Here is a 19568-nt window from a genome sequence, read left to right as displayed (position 1 = left end):
AGGTCTCTGTCAATTCACTAAACAGGGCGCAAATTAATATCTGGCATCAGCAACATCAGCTGGCATGTAGTTTATTGCAACTGTCTTTTAGAAGAGGTTGATTATTACCCAGCTGACAGCACCTTGTTAGCTGTGACCAGCAGCTCTACAAGTCACTCTGTTGGTCGGTTGGTCCACAAAAAGTTCACCAACCCTTTTAGCGGACACACTTCTCGCTCTAGGAGGCTGAAGTTTGGCATGGAGGTCAGGTGTGTGTGTGTGTGTGTGTGTGTGTGTGTGTGTGTGTGTGTGTGTGTGTGTGTGTGTGTGTGTGTGTGTGTGTGTGTGTGTGTGTGTGTTGTCTTCATGCCAATTGGCTAAAAGGCGTGTGTGTGTGGGGGTGGGGGGTGCGGGGGTCGAAATGCAGGGTGGCAGAGGCAGAGTAGGGTGGGCTGCCCCTGGCATCCTGCATTTTGGAAGTGTGCAATATACAAGGTGATCTTAGGGAACATAGTCTCGCTGACCAGCCTCCTCTCCCTTCCGTCCGAGGAGTCTGGCGCCGCAGGTCTCCATAGTGGGATTGCGATGGGCGGCGCTTAGCGGCAGTGCCCTTGGAAAATACTTTCAAACAATCCAACTTCCCGTTTTCAGCATGTAGCAACGAGCTAGCGTGTAGGTTTCTGCCATTAGCTTGCTAGGTAGTTAGCACTATTTACAGCGACACACAGGGAGGAGGGAGCGGAAGTCGCTCTGATTGACATGGTCGGAGCCAATGACAGCGGACATCCGGCTGCCACCGAAACAGTCGCTCAAATGGGAGAGCAGAGTAGAGCAGGGGAGGGTTTATCCCAGTTATGGAGACCTGCAGCGCCAGACTCCTCGGACGGAAGGGAGAGGAGGCTGGCCAGCGAGACTACCCTGGCCATAACATTAAGAACAGGCAGCTTGAGATGTCAATCTCAAGTCACTCAAAGTCAGTGAACCAGTATTTAGAGCATTATGTAGGTGGAAATTCATTAGTAATTACACTCTACGATCTATATACTCTATGATTTATTCATTAATCCAATCATCCTTTTCAGTGATGACAGGTTCGAATTCCCCATCCATCATTTCACAAGTTGTCTTTGTGGTTACAAAACCACAAAGATAACTTATGAAATAAATAATCTAGGCGTGCTGAGATTGCTGACATTGTTAAAGGATTTGGCAAAATGTCTAAGACATGAACATTTGACAAAAGAGTGAAATCCTAGATAAATATTACAAGCATAATGGAGTGGTCTCTTGATAATATTTTCTTTTCACATCAATTTGGGATATAAATCTTTGAATTGCGGTTTGGATGATATTCAGATACCAGTCAAGCCAAGGTTTTCAGATATGTTGGAGAGTTTTTCATTTGCAATGTTTTTGTTTATTCTGAACTTTATTGGAAGATTCAGAGAAAGTCTAAGGTCTCTTTTGTGGAAGCACTGAAATAACTGAGGGTGCTTTGTTACTGTGATAGCCAGTATCAAATACACAATATAATATTGTGAGGGGATGAAACATATTCTGTAGATTGTAGTTATTATAGTGATTCTAGTTTGAATGAATGAAATCAAATCACAAGCGGGTTATATAATATTAGACAGACCAGTCTAGAATTGTGTTCACGAATGAGCAAAACTCACAAAGCTGTAACCAAGCATGTCCACTTTGTCATCAAGTAATATTTTGGAGCTTTTCCACAGACAATTAAAAGGAGAGTGATTTTAATGAGACTATAACAGTATACTGTAGCCACCATGATTATCCAAAACTGTGCGTACATCTGGTTCAGGCAAATATGCAATTATGAGCCTCCGGGCTCCCATTCAGAAAGTGTCTCTCTCAGAGTCTCAGTTCCCTGGATTCAGCCTTTAGAAAGAGTTGATTGACTGAACACTAATTCTAATTCCACATGTGAATGATGTTTTTGTCTCCATTCCCCTTAAATTGTATTTCCCATTTGTTAAACTTTCAATTGCATTTTAATAGAATTGTCACACTCATTTTCTCTTCCTCTCTTTTTCTTCTCTTCAGTTGACCAGGATCCACATCCACAGGATTCTCTGTCCCCTGTCATCCCAGTGGTGCCTGACCATCCCACCCCTTCCTTGGTGGACGGTGAGCCCATCCTGAGCAGTGGGGACACACACCTCTTCTCCCAAGCTGCTGTCACCATCACTCCGACTGTTGGCTTTATCAATGGCAAACATGAGATCACACTGGAGCCACAGAGCCCAGATGGAAAAGAGGCCAAGGGTGACCAAGCTGTGACAAACATGACAGCCCTGGGAGCAAGTGATGGGATAACCGCCGTTTTTGATTATAATTTGGTTGATATCACTGTTGATGGCTCCCTTGAATCTACAGACGAATCTTTCTCATCCACATCAATGCCGACCTCCAATATCACAGATGTTGATGATTATGACCCTTATCTAATACCAAGTGTTGAAACAAAACCTGAAGAGGATGAGCTGACCACAAAAGGCCCTGCACAGACAGACACAGCCTCAGATATGACTCGCACAGAGAAGTCAGAGGATCAATCCTTAGTTTCTGCTACAACCGTGCCTCACACAGCCACAGTTAAAGCTGAAGCCACAGAGGACTTAAAGAGCACATCTGCTGCTCCAGCTGTTGAAGACCCCACTCCATCTGCTTCACATACTGTGTTCACTTCCACCTCTGATGACACTGATGGGAAAAGAGCAACATCAACGAGTGACGCAGAGAGCTCCACTCAAGATCTGGATGAAGGCACAGTTCCGGAGTCCCAAACCCCTAAAGAATCTGCCAGCAGCACACTGGCTCCATCAATAACTAGTGGCCCGGCCTCCCCTGGAGAGACAGTTAAGACTGAGATAACACCAGCTACAGGAAGCACTGACTCATCTTATTTAGTAGCTACCCCAGCTGGGTCTGCAGAGAGTAAAGTGACAAGTCAGGGAGGAACAACAGCCAGCCAAATGCACTCTGTCTCATCTACTGAGAAAGATATAATTTTTACTCTCTCTACACCAGTGGAGGAGGGTTCGGGGGCCCAAACACTAGAAATGTTTACAACCAGACCTCCATCATTCAGGAATGAACAGATGTCTCTAGGGACAACATCATCTTCAAGTTTAAGCCCTGCAGATAGAACAGATCAACCTCCAGTGGAGAGTGAGGTAACACCACAAACAGGAGAAACAACAGGCCCAGATAGAACATCAGTTCAGACCTCATCACCCACTTTAACAGATGAGAAAACTCCCATTCCCTCTGAGGAATCCATTGCAACAACTGCTTCTCCCTTATACAATGCTATTGAAATGATCAAGACAACAATGGCCTCTTTTACAGATTATTTCAGCCAATACACAACTCAGGATGCATCGGTAGTGACTGAATTACCTGACCAAAAAGTGAAGACAAGTGAGGAAGCATCAATTACTCCTGGTGTTACAGCGGGGGTGAGTTCATCTGTTGCCACATCCATCTCTTCACTCCCGAGCACAGTCAAACCAGATGAGTCTCTTTCAACCACAACATCTGCAGTGGATATCTCCAAACCACAATCAGAAGCAGGTACGGTTTTAACCTCTGCTATTACTGCAGCTACTTCTTCATACAGCTCTGAAAAACCAGCAGACAAGACAAGCACATTAATGTCCCCAGTCACTCCAGAGGCAAGTTTCGTACTCGCATTTACAGATAAAGACAGCTCAGCTACCACTGCCTCCTCTTCATTTAGTACTGAGAAGCCAACAGCACCTACAGCTGAAGAGCAAGAGATTGCCGTCACATTTCAGACAGAAAAGCCCTCAGTGGCTCATATTACTGACAAGACAGAGACAGAGAGCCTGGCTGAACTTACACCTGACATGTCCACTAAACGGACTGCAACTGTAACAGCTTCTTCCATTTTTGTCACTGAGAAACCAGCAACGGAGGCATCTACTGGTTCAATCTCTGCTGTTACTGCAGCTTCATCTACAGTCAGCTATGAAATACTCACAGAAAAGACCAGCACATTAATATCTCCAGTCACTCCAGAGGCAAGTTCTGTTCTCTCTTCTACAGATGAAGACAGCTCAGGTGAGCAAACATCTGATCTGTCGACTAAAGAGACTGCAGCCACAGCCTCCTCTTTATTTAGCACTGAGAAGCCAACAGCACTGCCAGCTGAAGAAGAGAGTGCTGTCACAGCTCAGACGGAAAAGCCCTCAGTGTCTCCTATTACTGACAAGACAGAGCAAAGTTCTGTTCTCACTCCTACAGATGAAGATGGCTCAGGTGACCGAACCCCTGATATGTTCACTCAGACCTCTCCTGTCACAGCTGTACCTTCAGTGACATGTGAAACCCCAGAGAGTGTTGCCACAAGTCAGACAGAGAAAGCACCAGTGACATCAGAGCCAGGTTCTACTCACTCAGCAACAGCTAAGATCTCAGGGGAACAAACAACTGATATGTCCACTAAAGAGACTGTAACTATAACGGCTTCTTCTGTGTTCATCACTGAGAAACCAGAAAGTGATACAGCTACTGTTTTACCTTCTGCTGTTACTGCTGCTTCTTTGTCCTATACCTCTGAAAAACCAGCAGAAAAGACGAGCACAATAATGTCCCCACTCACTCCAGATGCAAGCTCTGGGCCTGCCTCTAAAGAGGAAGAGAGCTCACATGAGCAAACATCTGATCTGTCAACTAAACAGACTGCAGCCACAGCCTCCTCTTTATTTAGCACTGAGAAGCCAACAGCACCACCAGCTGAAGAACAAGAGAGTGCTGTCACAGCTCAGACAGAAAAGCCCTCAGTGACTTCTATTACTGACAAGACAGAGCAAAGTTCTGTTCTCACTCCTAAAGATGAAGATGACCAAACCCCTGATATGTTCACTCAGACCTCTCCTGAGAAGCCAACATCAGTGACACCTGAAACAACAGAACAAGCTATGACAGAAGAGACAATCACATTTTCACACTCAGAGGAGCCATCAATTTCTCCAGTGTCTGATATAACAGAAACAAGCTCAATAACACATTCTCCAAGTTTAGCCTCTGTTATTGCATCCACTATCTCAGATATTGACTATACAGATTATGGTATTAGAAAAGACCCATCAATGGTCGAATCCATTCCTTCCTTCAGTGGAACAACCATAACACCTGAAACAACATCACTCTTCACTATCACAGATATAGAGAGTTCTGGTGAACATGCTCTTGATGTGACTGGAGAGTTACTACTTGTAGCAACCACAGTGTCTTCAATGTCCAGCACAGAGACACCTGCAGTGACAGCATCACATGAAACTGATGCAACTGATAGTTCAAAGGCAGCTGTTACTGCTGCTTCCTCACTCTACAGCACTGAGAAACCAACATCAATGTCACCTGAAACACAGGACAGTGTTGTGACAAGTCAGACAGAGAAAGTATCAGTTACACCAGAGGCAAGTTCTACTCACTCAGCAACAGATGAGAGCTCAGGTGACCAAACAACTGATCTGTCGACTAAAGCGACTGTAACAGTAACAGATTCTTCCATGTTCAGCACTGAGAAACCAGAATCTGAAGCAGCTACTGGTTCAATCTCTGCTGTTACTGCAGCTTCATCTTCATCTTCATCAGCCACAGCCACCTCTTTATTTAGCACTGAGAAGCCAACAGCACCACCAGCTGAAGAAGAGAGTGCTGTCACAGCTCAGACAGAAAAGCCCTCAGTGACTCCTGTTACTGACAAGGCAGAGCAAAGTTCTGTTCTCACTCCTACAGAGGAAGATGGATCAGGTGACCAAACCCCTGATATGTTCACTCAGACCTCTCCTGTCACAGTTTCATCTCCTCTGTACAGCACTGAGAAGCCAACAGCAATGTCACCTGAAACACAAGAGAGTGTTGCCACAAGTCAGACAGAAAAACCACCAGTGACACCAGAGGCAAGTTCTACTCACTCAGTAAGCGATGAGAGCTCAGGTAAACAAACACCTGATATGTCCACTAAAGAAACTGCAACTATAACGGCTTCTTCTGTGTTCATCACTGAGAAACCAGAAAGTGATACAGCTACTGGTTTACCTTCTGCTGTTACTGCTGCTTCTTTGTCCTATACCTCTGAAAAACCAGCAGAAAAGACAAGCACAATAATGTCCCCACTCACTCCAGATGCAAGCTCTGGGCCTGCCTCTAAAGAGGAAGAGAGCTCACATGAGCAAACATCTGATCTGTCAACTAAACAGACTGCAGCCACAGCCTCCTCTTTATTTAGCACTGAGAAGCCAACAGCACCACCAGCTGAAGAACAAGAGAGTGCTGTCACAGCTCAGACAGAAAAGCCCTCAGTGACTCCTATTACTGACAAGACAGAGCAAAGTTCTGTTCTCACTCCTAAAGATGAAGATGACCAAACCCCTGATATGTTCACTCAGACCTCTCCTGAGAAGCCAACATCAGTGACACCTGAAACAACAGAACAAGCTATGACAGAAGAGACAATCACATTTTCACACTCAGAGGACCCATCAATTTCTCCAGTGTCTGATATAACAGAAACAAGCTCAATAACACATTCTCCAAGTTTAGCCTCTGTTATTTCATCCACTATCTCAGATATTGACTATACAGATTATGGTATTAGAAAAGACCCATCAATGGTCGAATCCATTCCTTCCTTCAGTGGAACAACCATAACACCTGAAACAACATCACTCTTCACTATCACAGATATAGAGAGTTCTGGTGACCATACTCTTGATGTGACTGGAGAGTTACTACTTGTAGCAACCACAGTGTCTTCAATGTCCAGCACAGAGACACCAGCAGTGACAGCATCACATGAAACTGATGCAACTGATAGTTCAAAGGCAGCTGTTACTGCTGCTTCCTCACTCTACAGCACTGAGAAACCAACATCAATGTCACCTGAAACACAGGACAGTGTTGTGACAAGTCAGACAGAGAAAGCATCAGTTACACCAGAGGCAAGTTCTACTCATTCAGCAACAGATGAGAGCTCAGGTGACCAAACAAATGATCTGTCGACTAAAGCGACTGTAACAGTAACAGATTCTTCCATGTTCAGCACTGATAAACCAGAATCTGAAGCAGCTACTGGTTCAATCTCTGCTGTTACTGCAGCTTCATCTTCATACAGCTCTGAAAAACCAACAGAAAGGACCAGCACATTAATATCTCCAGTAACTCCAGAAGCAAGTTCTGTACTCGCCTCTACAGATGAAGACAGCTCAGGTGACCAAACAACTGATCTGTCGACTAAAGAGACTGCAGCCACAGCCTCCTCTTTATTTAGCACTGAGAAGCCAACAACACTACCAGCTGAAGAAGAGGAGAATGCTGTCACAGCTCAGACAGAAAAGCCCTCAGTGACTCCTATTTCTGACAAGACAGAGCAAAGTTCTGTTCTCACTCCTACAGATGAAGATGGCTCAGGTGACCAAACCCCTGATATGTTCATTCAGACCTCTCCTGTCACAACTGTATCTTCTCTGTCCAGCACTGAGAAACCAACATCAGTTACACCTGAAACCACAGAGAGTGTTGCTACAAGTCAGACAGAGAAAGTCCCAGTGACATCAGAGCCAAGTTCTATTGACTCAGCAACCGATGAGAGCTCAGGTGAACAAGCATCTGATATGTCCACTAAAGAGACTGTAACTGTAACAGTTTCATCCATGTTCAGCACTGAGAAACCAAAAATTGAAGCATCCTCAGTTTTTACTTCTACTGTTACTGTAGCTTCCTCTTCATTCACCTCTCAAAAACTAGCAGAAAGGACCAGCACATTAATATCTCCAGTCACTCCAGAGTCAAGTTCTGTCCTTGGCTCTACAGATGAAGACAGCTCAGGTGAGCAAACATCTGATCTGTTGACTAAAGAGACTGCAGCCACAGCCTCCTCTTTATTTAGCACTGAGAAGCCAACAGCACCACCAGCTGAAGAACAAGAGAGTGCTGTCACAGCTCAGACAGAAAAGCCCTCAGTGACTTCTATTACTGACAAGACAGAGCAAAGTTCTGTTCTCACTCCTAAAGATGAAGATGACCAAACCCCTGATATGTTCACTCAGACCTCTCCTGAGAAGCCAACATCAGTGACACCTGAAACAACAGAACAAGCTATGACAGAAGAGACAATCACATTTTCACACTCAGAGGAGCCATCAATTTCTCCAGTGTCTGATATAACAGAAACAAGCTCAATAACACATTCTCCAAGTTTAGCCTCTGTTATTTCATCCACTATCTCAGATATTGACTATGACTATACAGATTATGGTATTAGAAAAGACCCATCAATGGTCGAATCCATTCCTTCCTTCAGTGGAACAACCATAACACCTGAAACAACATCACTCTTCACTATCACAGACATAGAGAGTTCTGGTGACCATACTCTTGATGTGACTGGAGAGTTACTACTTGTAGCAACCACAGTGTCTTCAATGTCCAGCACAGAGACACCAGCAGTGACAGCATCACATGAAACTGATGCAACTGATAGTTCAAAGGCAGCTGTTACTGCTGCTTCCTCACTCTACAGCACTGAGAAACCAACATCAATGTCACCTGAAACACAGGACAGTGTTGTGACAAGTCAGACAGAGAAAGCATCAGTTACACCAGAGGCAAGTTCTACTCACTCAGCAACAGATGAGAGCTCAGGTGACCAAACAACTGATCTGTCGACTAAAGCGACTGTAACAGTAACAGATTCTTCCATGTTCAGCACTGAGAAACCAGAATCTGAAGCAGCTACTGGTTCAATCTCTGCTGTTACTGCAGCTTCATCTTCATACAGCTCTGAAAAACCAACAGAAAGGACCAGCACATTAATATCTCCAGTAACTCCAGAAGCAAGTTCTGTACTCGCCTCTACAGATGAAGACAGCTCAGGTGACCAAACAACTGATCTGTCGACTAAAGAGACTGCAGCCACAGCCTCCTCTTTATTTAGCACTGAGAAGCCAACAGCACCACCAGCTGAAGAAGAGAGTGCTGTCACAGCTCAAACAGAAAAGCCCTCAATGACTCCTATTTCTGACAAGACAGAGCAAAGTTCTGTTCTCACTCCTACAGATGAAGATGGCTCAGGTGACCAAACCCCTGATATGTTCATTCAGACCTCTCCTGTCACAACTGTATCTTCTCTGTCCAGCACTGAGAAACCAACATCAGTTACACCTGAAACCACAGAGAGTGTTGCTACAAGTCAGACAGAGAAAGTCCCAGTGACATCAGAGCCAAGTTCTATTGACTCAGCAACCGATGAGAGCTCAGGTGAACAAGCATCTGATATGTCCACTAAAGAGACTGTAACTGTAACAGTTTCATCCATGTTCAGCACTGAGAAACCAAAAATTGAAGCATCCTCAGTTTTTACTTCTACTGTTACTGTAGCTTCCTCTTCATTCACCTCTCAAAAACCAGCAGAAAGGACCAGCACATTAATATCTCCAGTCACTCCAGAGTCAAGTTCTGTCCTCGGCTCTACAGATGAAGACAGCTCAGGTGAGCAAACATCTGATCTGTTGACTAAAGAGACTGCATCCACAGCCTCCTCTTTATTTAGCACTGAGAAGCCAACAGCACCACCAGCTGAAGAAGAGAGTGCTGTCACAGCTCAGACAGAAAAGCCCTCAGTGACTCCTGTTACTGACAAGGCAGAGCAAAGTTCTGTTCTCACTTCTAAAGATGAAGATGACCAAACCCCTGATATGTTCACTCAGACCTCTCCTGAGAAACCAACATCAGTGACACCTGAAACAACAGAACGAGCTATGACAGAAGAGACAATCACATTTTCACACTCAGAGGAGCCATCAATTTCTCCAGTGTCTGATATAACAGATACAAGCTCAATAACACATTCTCCAAGTTTAGCCTCTGTTATTTCATCCACTATCTCAGATATTGACTATACAGATTATGGTATTAGAAAAGACCCATCAATGGTCGAATCCATTCCTTCCTTCAGTGGAACAACCATAACACCTGAAACAACATCACTCTTCACTATCACAGACATAGAGAGTTCTGGTGACCATACTCTTGATGTGACTGGAGAGTTACTACTTGTAGCAACCACAGTGTCTTCAATGTCCAGCACAGAGACACCAGCAGTGACAGCATCACATGAAACTGATGCAACTGATAGTTCAAAGGCAGCTGTTACTGCTGCTTCCTCACTCTACAGCACTGAGAAACCAACATCAATGTCACCTGAAACACAGGACAGTGTTGTGACACCAGAGGCAAGTTCTACTCACTCATTACCTGATGAGAGCTCAAGTGAACAAACATCTGATATGTCCACTAAAGAGACTGTAACGGTAACAGCTTCTTCCACATTCACCACTGAGCAACCGAAATTTGAAGCATCAGTGTCACCCGAAACAGTAGAGAGTGCTGTCACCAGTCTCACCACTGCAGATGACTCAGTATCTGGCGCAGATCCTCAGACATCCTCACATCAAATTGAAACTGCAAGTAGTTTACTAACAGTTACTACAGATGAGGGCTCAGGTTACCAGACCCCTGAGATGTTTTCTCAGACCTCTACTGTAACTGCATCTTCTATCTCAAGCACAGAGTCTCCAAGTGTCACTTCATATGTACTATCAACTAAGGATTTGGACCTTAGCATACACACAGGCCCTGCAAGCATTGAATCAATATCTCCCTCCACAATAAGCCCTACAGTTGAGAGTGAGATGAGTTCAGTCCTCTCTTCTAAAGAGGCTGAGAGCTCAGGAGAAACGATGACACAAACTACAAGTGATGGAATAACTCACACAACTGTAGCACCCCTGTCTAGCATTCTTTACATATTGTCAAAAACTATGGTCTCACTTACTCATTTAGCCAGTCAGTTGACAACACAAGATACGGCTGTGGCAACTGATGCGACTGAACATAAAGAAGAGACAACAACTATAGATTCTGCTTCTCCAAGCATGGGAACCACCACTATTTCAATGTCTGCATTTACACAGGATGAAGGCTTAGGTGGCCATACCACTGCTTTGCCAGGGACCATTGCTACCACACCTTTGCAGTCAACATCAGATGTTACATTCACACAGCAGACTCAAAAGCCTTTTAGCACAGTAAAAACATCAGCCATCCCAATCATGGATGAATTAGAGAGTTCTGCTATAACTTCTATGGTGATTGGCAGCTCATTGGAAATTACCCCTGAGAGAAGTGCTCCTGGCACCACCAAGCCCTCCATTCCCCTCATTGATGAGACAGAAGGAGAGTTTCTCATTGACCAAACCCCTGATTTCTCCACTAAAGATGCTGACACTGGATCAACCACTGTCTCTTCAATGTTCAGCACAGAAAAACCAGCTTTGACAGCATCACATGGAACTGGAACAAGTGATAGTTCAAAATCTACTGTTACTGCTGCTTCCTCTCTTTATAGTACCGAGGAATCAATGTCGCCTGACACAGAAAATATCACAGTAAAGCACTCACTAACTCCAGAAACAAGCTATCTGCTCACATCGACCAGTAAGGAGAGTACTGGAGATCAAACTCCTGATACACTCACAAAGGAATCTGTATCTTCTTCACTCGCTAAGACTGTCACAGTGTCTCCCATGTTGAGTACGGAGAAGCCAGTGATGACAACAGCTTCACATGAAAGTGCAGCAGTTCGTAGTTCAACGACGCCTGTTGCTTCATCTCTGTACAGCACTGATAAGCCAACAGTAATGTCAGCTAGCAGCACAATACATGGAGAGGGCTCAGGTGAGCTTGACCCTGATATGTTCACTCAGACCTCTGCCGTGACTGTATCTTCTGTTGTCAGCACAGACTCCTCAAGTGTCACAAGACACTTCGACTATGACATCAGCACAGACCCCTCATTGGTCGAATCCATACCTACCTTTGCAAGAACCACTGTAATCCCTGCAGCCTTAACACCTATCAGCACTGTTTCTACCATGGACACAAGCTCATTATTCACCCAGGAAGAGGGTTCAGGTGCCCAACCCTCTGATGTGCTCACTAAAGATGTCACTGACCCAAGTATAGATTCTTCCATGTTCAGTACTAAGACAGCAGCAGCCATGTCTCCAGAAACATCAGAAATCACTACAAGGAAAACAGCCATTTCTTCAGAGACAGATGTTCATCTCACTCCTACAGAGGAGAGTTCAGAAGACAAGACCACAGATGTTCTCACTAAAGAGACAACTGCACCTACCCCATTGTCTTCAGTATTTGGCACAGATAAACCATTAACAACAAAAGCATCACGTGAAACTGAAACAGCTGAAATTCCCAAATCTGCTGTTACTTTAGCTTCTTCTCTATACAGCACAGATAAACCAATTGCAATGTCACCTGAAACAGATGCATCAACAGATGAAGTGGGTTCAGGAGTCCAGACCTCTGCCACATTTGCTCAAACCTCCACTGTGACTGCTTCTTCTCGTGACACTGCGTCTCTGAGTACTGCTTCCACCACATTGTCTATTTCCACAGATATTGTTGATCAGGATTTGGACTTTGGTATTAGCACAGATCCCTCACTGATTGAATCTATACCTTCCATCACTGAAGCAACAATAAAACTACAAACCGAGGAAAGTTCGGGTGACCAGACCACAGATATGTTAACTGAAGAGTCTCTAATTGTAGCAACCACTATCTCTTCCATGTTCAGTACAGACAAGCCAGTAGTAACAACACCATCACATGAAACATCAAGTCCAAACATAGCTGCAACATCAGTGTCTTCACTATTCAGTACTGAAAAAGCAAAAACATTGTCACCTGAAACTGTAGAAAGTGATGTCACAGGTCATACAGAGGAACCCTCAGTTGCTCCAGCAGTTAGTTATACCCCAAGCCACGACGAGACTTCGGGTAACGAAACCACTGATGTGTTCACTAAACAGACACCAACTGTCATGGCCACAGTCTCTTCCATGTTCAGTACAGAGAAGCCAGAAACAGGAACTGCTGCTTCAAGCTCTGGTGTTACTTCACCTTCCTCACTCCAAAGCACTGAGAAACCTACAACAGTTTCAATTGGATCAACAGAAAAGCCCTCAGTCACTTCAGAGGAAAGCTTTGTATTCACCTCTACAGATGAACAAGGCTCAGTTGACAAAACAACTGATGAGTCAAAAACAGAGACTGTAACGACCACAGCATCCTCACTTTATAGTACTGAGAAACCAACGACCATATCAACTGAAGAAACACAGACAGAGGCAGGTTCTGGTCTCAGTCCCACAGCGGAAGGAAGTTCAGGAGACTCATCCCCGGATATGTTGACTAAAATGACTATGGCATCCATGTTCAGCACTGACAGACCACCAATGACAACTACATCACATGAAGCTACAACAGCTGACATTTCAAAGAGTGCTTTTACTTCAGCCTCTTCCCTGTACAGCACTGAGAAACAAACATCAATGTCACCTGAAAGAGACACATCAGATGAAGACAGTTCAGGAGACCAGACCCCTGATATGTTTCCTGAAGGGTCTCTAATCACAACAACCACAATCTCCTCCATGCTCAGCACAGAGAAGCCAGTAGGAGCAGTCACTCGAACAATTGACGGTTCAAAGTCAGCTGCTACTGCAGCTTCTTCTCTCTATAGCACAGAGAAACCTACTCCTGAAGTGAGTTCTATTCTCTTAACATCCATAAATGAAGCAGGCTCAGGAGACCAGACGCTTGGTATGCACACAAAAGACAGTCCTTCTACCACAATGACCTCTCTTTACAGTACTGCGAAACCAACAATTGTATCATCTGAGACAGTGAAGGCTGTTACCTCCACAGCTACGTCTCTATTCAGCACTGAGGCACCAGAACATATGCACACAACAATATCACAAGAAACACCCTCAGCGGAATCAGTGGACAGTCTTGCTACTACTACACCAACCTCTCTGTATAGCACAGAGAAAGCAGCACATGTACCTCGCATTACAGAGGAAGACAGTTCATCTGATCAATCGATTGCTACCGCAGTTATACCTCTGTCACAAAGTGAATCTGGAGTGCCAGTGGTGTCTGGAACAGAGGCTCCAGTGGAGGCCATCACAAAACAGGACCAATTCATTGTGGCCACAGATGAAGGCGAGATAGCTGAGACCGAGAGCACATCTCAGACTTCAAGTGCTGAATCATCAACCCAATCCTCATCACAGTTCATCACAGAGGAATCTACAGCTGCTCCCCAATCTGCAGTCTCCACCAACACCACTGACACACAGGAGACAATTACAGCATCAGTGTCTGAGTCAGGAAGTGGTGATTTTACAGAGACAGAGAGTTCGGGAGATGAGACATCCATTGCTGCAGTGCCTACTACACCTTCAGCCTCAACAGGAGTAACTGAATCCACAGCTGCTGGGGTCTCTTTACCAGATGATGATATCTCAGCTGACCAGACATCAGGTATGGTCACTCTATCTACAGGCATTGCATCCACAGATGAAACTCCCTTAGAAACACCAGCAGCCGAGCAGCCCTCTGTGGAACACACAACCGTAACATCATCCACACTAAGACCATTAAGCACTTCTGAATTTACTGAAGAGAGCTCAGGCGATCACACTGATGCATCCACTAAAGAATTTACAACCATCACCAAAGGTCCTTATGTATTTGGAACCTCTGAACCCATGCAGACGCCCAGTGTATCTCCATCTGAACGAGTCGTGTTCACCACAAAGGAAACATCTACTTACATTGACATGGAGGAGACTTCTGGTGGCTCATCTGTAGAGGATGACCTGGAGAAAACTACTGATGGGTCTGGTGAAGAGCCTACAACGGAGACTACCACAAAACCCCAGGATGAATTTACTGTGGCCACAGATGAGACTGAGATAGATGAGACTGCGACCACATCTGAAGTGTCAAGTGTTGAATCTTCTACTCCGTCTACTCAGCACACCGAGGTATTTGTGTCATCAACCCCGGCTTCACGCATGTCAAGCGCTGCAATTTCAACAGCCACCTTCACTGAGCAGGGCAGTGGGGACACAGAGGACTCCACAGTTGAGGATGAGAGTTCAGGTGATGGATCTTCCAGTGTGTCTCCTAAGCTTACACCAGTCACAACAGCTCCTGTGAAGTCTACTACTATAGCAGTTACCTTTTCATCCAGTGCTGTTGCTTTCACTGAGGAGGGCTCACGTGACCAAACCTCTGATATGTCCACCAAAGAGGCTATTACATCATCTTCCATGTTCACAACAGAGGAACCAGTAATGACAACTAGAAAGACTGCTGTCACTACAGCCTCTTCTCTCTATAGCACTGATAAACCAACATCACTATCACCTCAAATGGACACTTCAACACTTGAGAAGAGCTCAGTTGACGAGACCGCTGATATGATCACTGAGACCTTCACAGAGTCTGCCGCCGTAGCCTTGGTTACATCCTCAACTTTGCAGGATATTGATGAGCATTTGGACTATGGGATTAGCAAACAACCCTTACTAGTTGAATCCGTACCATCCTCCACAGGAGTAACTGAAAGGCCTGCTGAGCCGGCCTTGAGTAGTACTGCTCCCGTCACAGGCACAAGCTCATTATATACAGAAGACGATGGTTCAGGTGACCAGGCCACTGATATGTCCCCTAAAGTGGCTGTTACAGTTTCTTCAATGTTCAGCACAGAGAAGCCAATAATGACAGCATCATCTAATGAAACTACAACAGTTGCTATTTCAAAGAGCACTACAGCCTCTTCCCTGTTCAGCACAGAGAAACCAACAGCATCACATGAAAGTGGAGCAATTGATATTTCAAAATCTTCTTTTACTGCATCTTCTCTGTACAGCACTGAGAAACCAACACCTGTGCATTTAACAACAGCACATGATGCCACATCTGCCCACTCAGACTATACTCCATCTGCAACTGATACATCTACATCAAGTCCAGCCATTGCTTTCATAGAGAAGAGCACAGTTGACCAAATGCCAGATATGTACACCTCAAAACCATTAGTGATGGACAGTGTCACGTTTGGAGAAGCAACGGGTGAAACTGAATCTTTCGTTTCAGTCACACCAGGCTCTGATGAGCAGGCTACCTCACAGGAAATCCAAATTACCCCAGATACAGAAATCGGCATTACTTCTGAAGTAACAGAGCACCCCAGTTCTAGCACAGGGGAAGATGAAATTACTGTAACTGTGCACACAACACAATCCTCCCACACGACTATGTCACCGCACACCATCGTAAGTTCAGCCAGCGATCACGCCGCAAGCGACTTCACCACAGTAAGCTCCAGCAGTGACCACACAGCAGATGGAGTCACATCCCTGTCCACTCCTGTTCCTTCCATTGTTTACCATGGCATTACAGACCAACAGGTTATGATCATTAGCCCTACTAGTAGCCATGCCAAGACTGACCTAACTGAACAAACCCCTACCATGGTCTTGCATGGAACAAAACCATCTACCAGCACAACCATCATATTCACCGAGGACACAACGGATGAGGATGAACTGTTCGCTACAGTCACAGACAGAATGAGGGAAGGCAGCGCCACGCCTGCGCTTATTACCACAGATGAAACTATAATTGATGCAGATACTATTTCCTCCTCTCCATTTTACCCAGCCATCCAGACAGAGGAAGCAGGAGGTGTCACAGCAGTTACCATGACACCAAAATTGGAGGTGACAGAGGAACCAGAGGGTTCTGGTATTGACGGTGTCACCTCCTTAACTCTTATGCCACCGAGTTCATTTACACCATCACACACTGATTCATCATCAGAATCAACATATACAGAATCTTCCCCTTCCAGTTCAAAAGCGTCACCTGTAGAAGTTTCTAGTAGCGAGACATCCAGTGCAGAAACAGTGACATCTGTGCTACAAGCCACCAGCTCTGAGGAAACCTATACATTTACCACACCACATACCATTTTCTCTGAGACTCATACCAAACCAACTGCCCAGCTGGTGGACGACGATTCATCGCGTGATACTGATGTCACTGAGTCCATCACAGAGATCGCCAGCTCTCCGTTCATGCCTTCTCAAGCCTCAACTGAATCAGCAGACATAAGTTCACACACTCCAGTATCCAGCGAGGAATATGTGCTCATCACACACCAGAAATCCACCACCTCATCACCCACAGCCATCACATCCACAAGTAAGGGCAAAACAGATGACGCCTCAATAAGTCCATCCGTTTCCAGACAAACCACCATACAGACAGTCACTGTCACACCACACACACCAGCGTCCACTGAACCTGATGCACTTGTGAAACCAACTAGTGCAATATATATTGATGAGTCATCAGGTGGCGATGACTCTGATGATGGCTCAGGATTGGAAACCTCCATGACCACAGACACAAGCTCAGTATCATCAGTAGACAGCAAGAAATCTACCACTACTCTGGCTGTAGAGAGCCCCATCACTGATAGTACTATTATCTTCACCAAAGAGCCTGCTTCATCTTCATTCAGCACAACCAAAGAAATGACACAAACATCTACAGTGTCTTCCATGTTTAGCACCGAGAAGCCAGGACACACTATGACAACAGTGCTAGATGAAACAGCAACATCTGAGAAACTGGTGACATCTACGGCCTCTTCACTGTTCAGCACTGAGAAGCCAACTGTTGCCTCTGTCTCAGTTCATACCGTTGAGGAGATTTCAGGTGAACAAGCCCATGGTACGTTCACTGAGGATATAGTTTTAACAGTTACGGCAGAAGAAATAAAAATCTCAACATCACCTCACACTACCACAGAAGAGGGTGTAAAGTCACCAACAAGTACTTCCTCCTCTCTGTATAGCACTGAGAAACCAGCTGTTGCCTCTGTCCTAGATGCTGCAGAGGACAGCTCAAGTGACCAAACTCCTGGCATATTGACAGCTACAACAGTGAAGGCAGAACAAGTAACAATCTCAGTTGCTTCACCTGCAACCATATCTCCTTCCTACAGTACTGAGAAACCATCAGTGGATACTGTCTCAGATGTTGCAGATGTGGAGAGCTCTGGCCACGAGAGCTTAGATGCATTCACTGTGAGGACTGTAGCCACCACAGTATCACCTAAGGCAGCTGTGAGTGAAAAGACCACTCCAATATCTTCTCTGTATAGCACAGAGCAATCCACCACAATGACCCAAGAGGATGCAACCGCAATGAGTGATGCAACTGTGGGGGTAGAGAAAGCATCATTTTCAGAAACAGTTTCACTGGCTCCAACACATGAAGAGAGCACTAGAGACCATATCTCCTATATGTCTACTAAAGATTCCATTTCTACAACCACAGTGCATTCACTGCATAGCACAGATGAAACAGAAGAAGCCTCTTCCCAGCAAATTCTCTCAGTTTATTCCACCACCGCTGCTACACCGAAGCCAGATATAATGGTTCAATTTGTCACCACTTTTGTCCCAGGACTAGGTGCAACAGCACCTGAAGAGATGTTCCAGCAGGCCAGATCTGAGATCACATTCACTCATCATCCCCGCATTGACATTGCTTCTGAGCAAACTGTGGTGGCCACAACCAGCCCCATGTTGCCCAGTGAGGAGTCAAGCCAGCACACAGAACCTACCGGTACTTTCTCTACGACCAGTCCAGAGACTGGAGATACATCCACATCACAAGAAGATTTGACAGTTGAAGCATCAAGCCAGACACCTATAACCGAAGAAGCTTCAACTGATGCAGAAGAAAAAGTCAGTGCAATGTTATCTACAGCTGTTACAACAACGACTTTCCCTCTTGTGGATGAAACATTAGATTACGATAGTACAAAACCTGCCATGGTTGAATCTACACCTCCACATATGAGTGTTGACAAAACCACAAAACCTGAGGAAACTGTAACTATTTACACTGAAGTATCTACAGACTCAAGCTCAGTGGAAACAGAGAGTTCAGGTCATCAGACCCGAGATATGTACACCCAAGAACCTGTGACAGTAACAACTCCTCAGCATAGCATAGAGGAGAAGGCAACAGCTTTGTCACTTTCGCTGGCAGCAAACAAGACTCCATCTGCAACTGTGTCTTCGCTGTATAGCACTGAGAAGCCATCAGTTGCTTCCATCCATCAAGTTGGCTCAGATGATGAGACCCCTCGTATGTTTTCAACAGTGTCACCCAAAGTGGTGACAGGAGAGAGTGAACAGACTGCCACGCCCCCCTACGGCATTGAAGAATCAACTGCAATGCCATCTGAGACAAGCTCCAAGTCTGCTGTCACTGCAGGTTCTTCTCTCTTCAGCACTGAGAAACCTACCTCTGCTCCTGATGGCACAGAAACAAGCACCTCTCTCACCTCAACAGGTGAAGAGAGCTCAAGCGAACAGACCGCTAATATGATCAATCAAACCCTTTCTTCAGTCATTGATGCTGCACCTACACCAGTTTCATATGAGAAGACATCAATAGAGAGCGAAGAGGTTTCCACATTGACAAGTTCAATTAACCCTTTAACAGAGGAACAGGGTTCAGGTGACAAGACACCTTCTATGTTTGACACAGACAAGGTCACTCAAACGGTT

General features: G+C 45.2%; 1 protein-coding gene across 1 annotated transcript in view; it reads left to right on the top strand.

Annotated features, from left to right (window-relative positions):
• LOC310784347 (neurocan core protein-like) overlaps nt 1–19568 on the top strand; it is a gene marked incomplete at its 5' end in the record, with an annotated part of 43892 nt that overhangs the window by 13719 nt on the left and 10605 nt on the right. Inside the window, 4 exons of the mRNA XM_083645363.1 lie at nt 2047–2279; nt 14946–15072; nt 16015–16722; nt 18454–18582. Coding sequence (XP_083501489.1) covers nt 2047–2279; nt 14946–15072; nt 16015–16722; nt 18454–18582 — 1197 coding nt within the window. The remainder of the gene's footprint in view (nt 1–2046; nt 2280–14945; nt 15073–16014; nt 16723–18453; nt 18583–19568) is intronic.

This window comes from Poromitra crassiceps (genome assembly GCF_964638095.1).
Source record: "Poromitra crassiceps genome assembly, chromosome: 10".
Taxonomy (NCBI): Eukaryota; Metazoa; Chordata; class Actinopteri; order Beryciformes; family Melamphaidae; genus Poromitra; species Poromitra crassiceps.
Note: the sequence above shows the minus strand (reverse complement) of the source record. Positions and strands in the feature narration are given on the sequence as shown.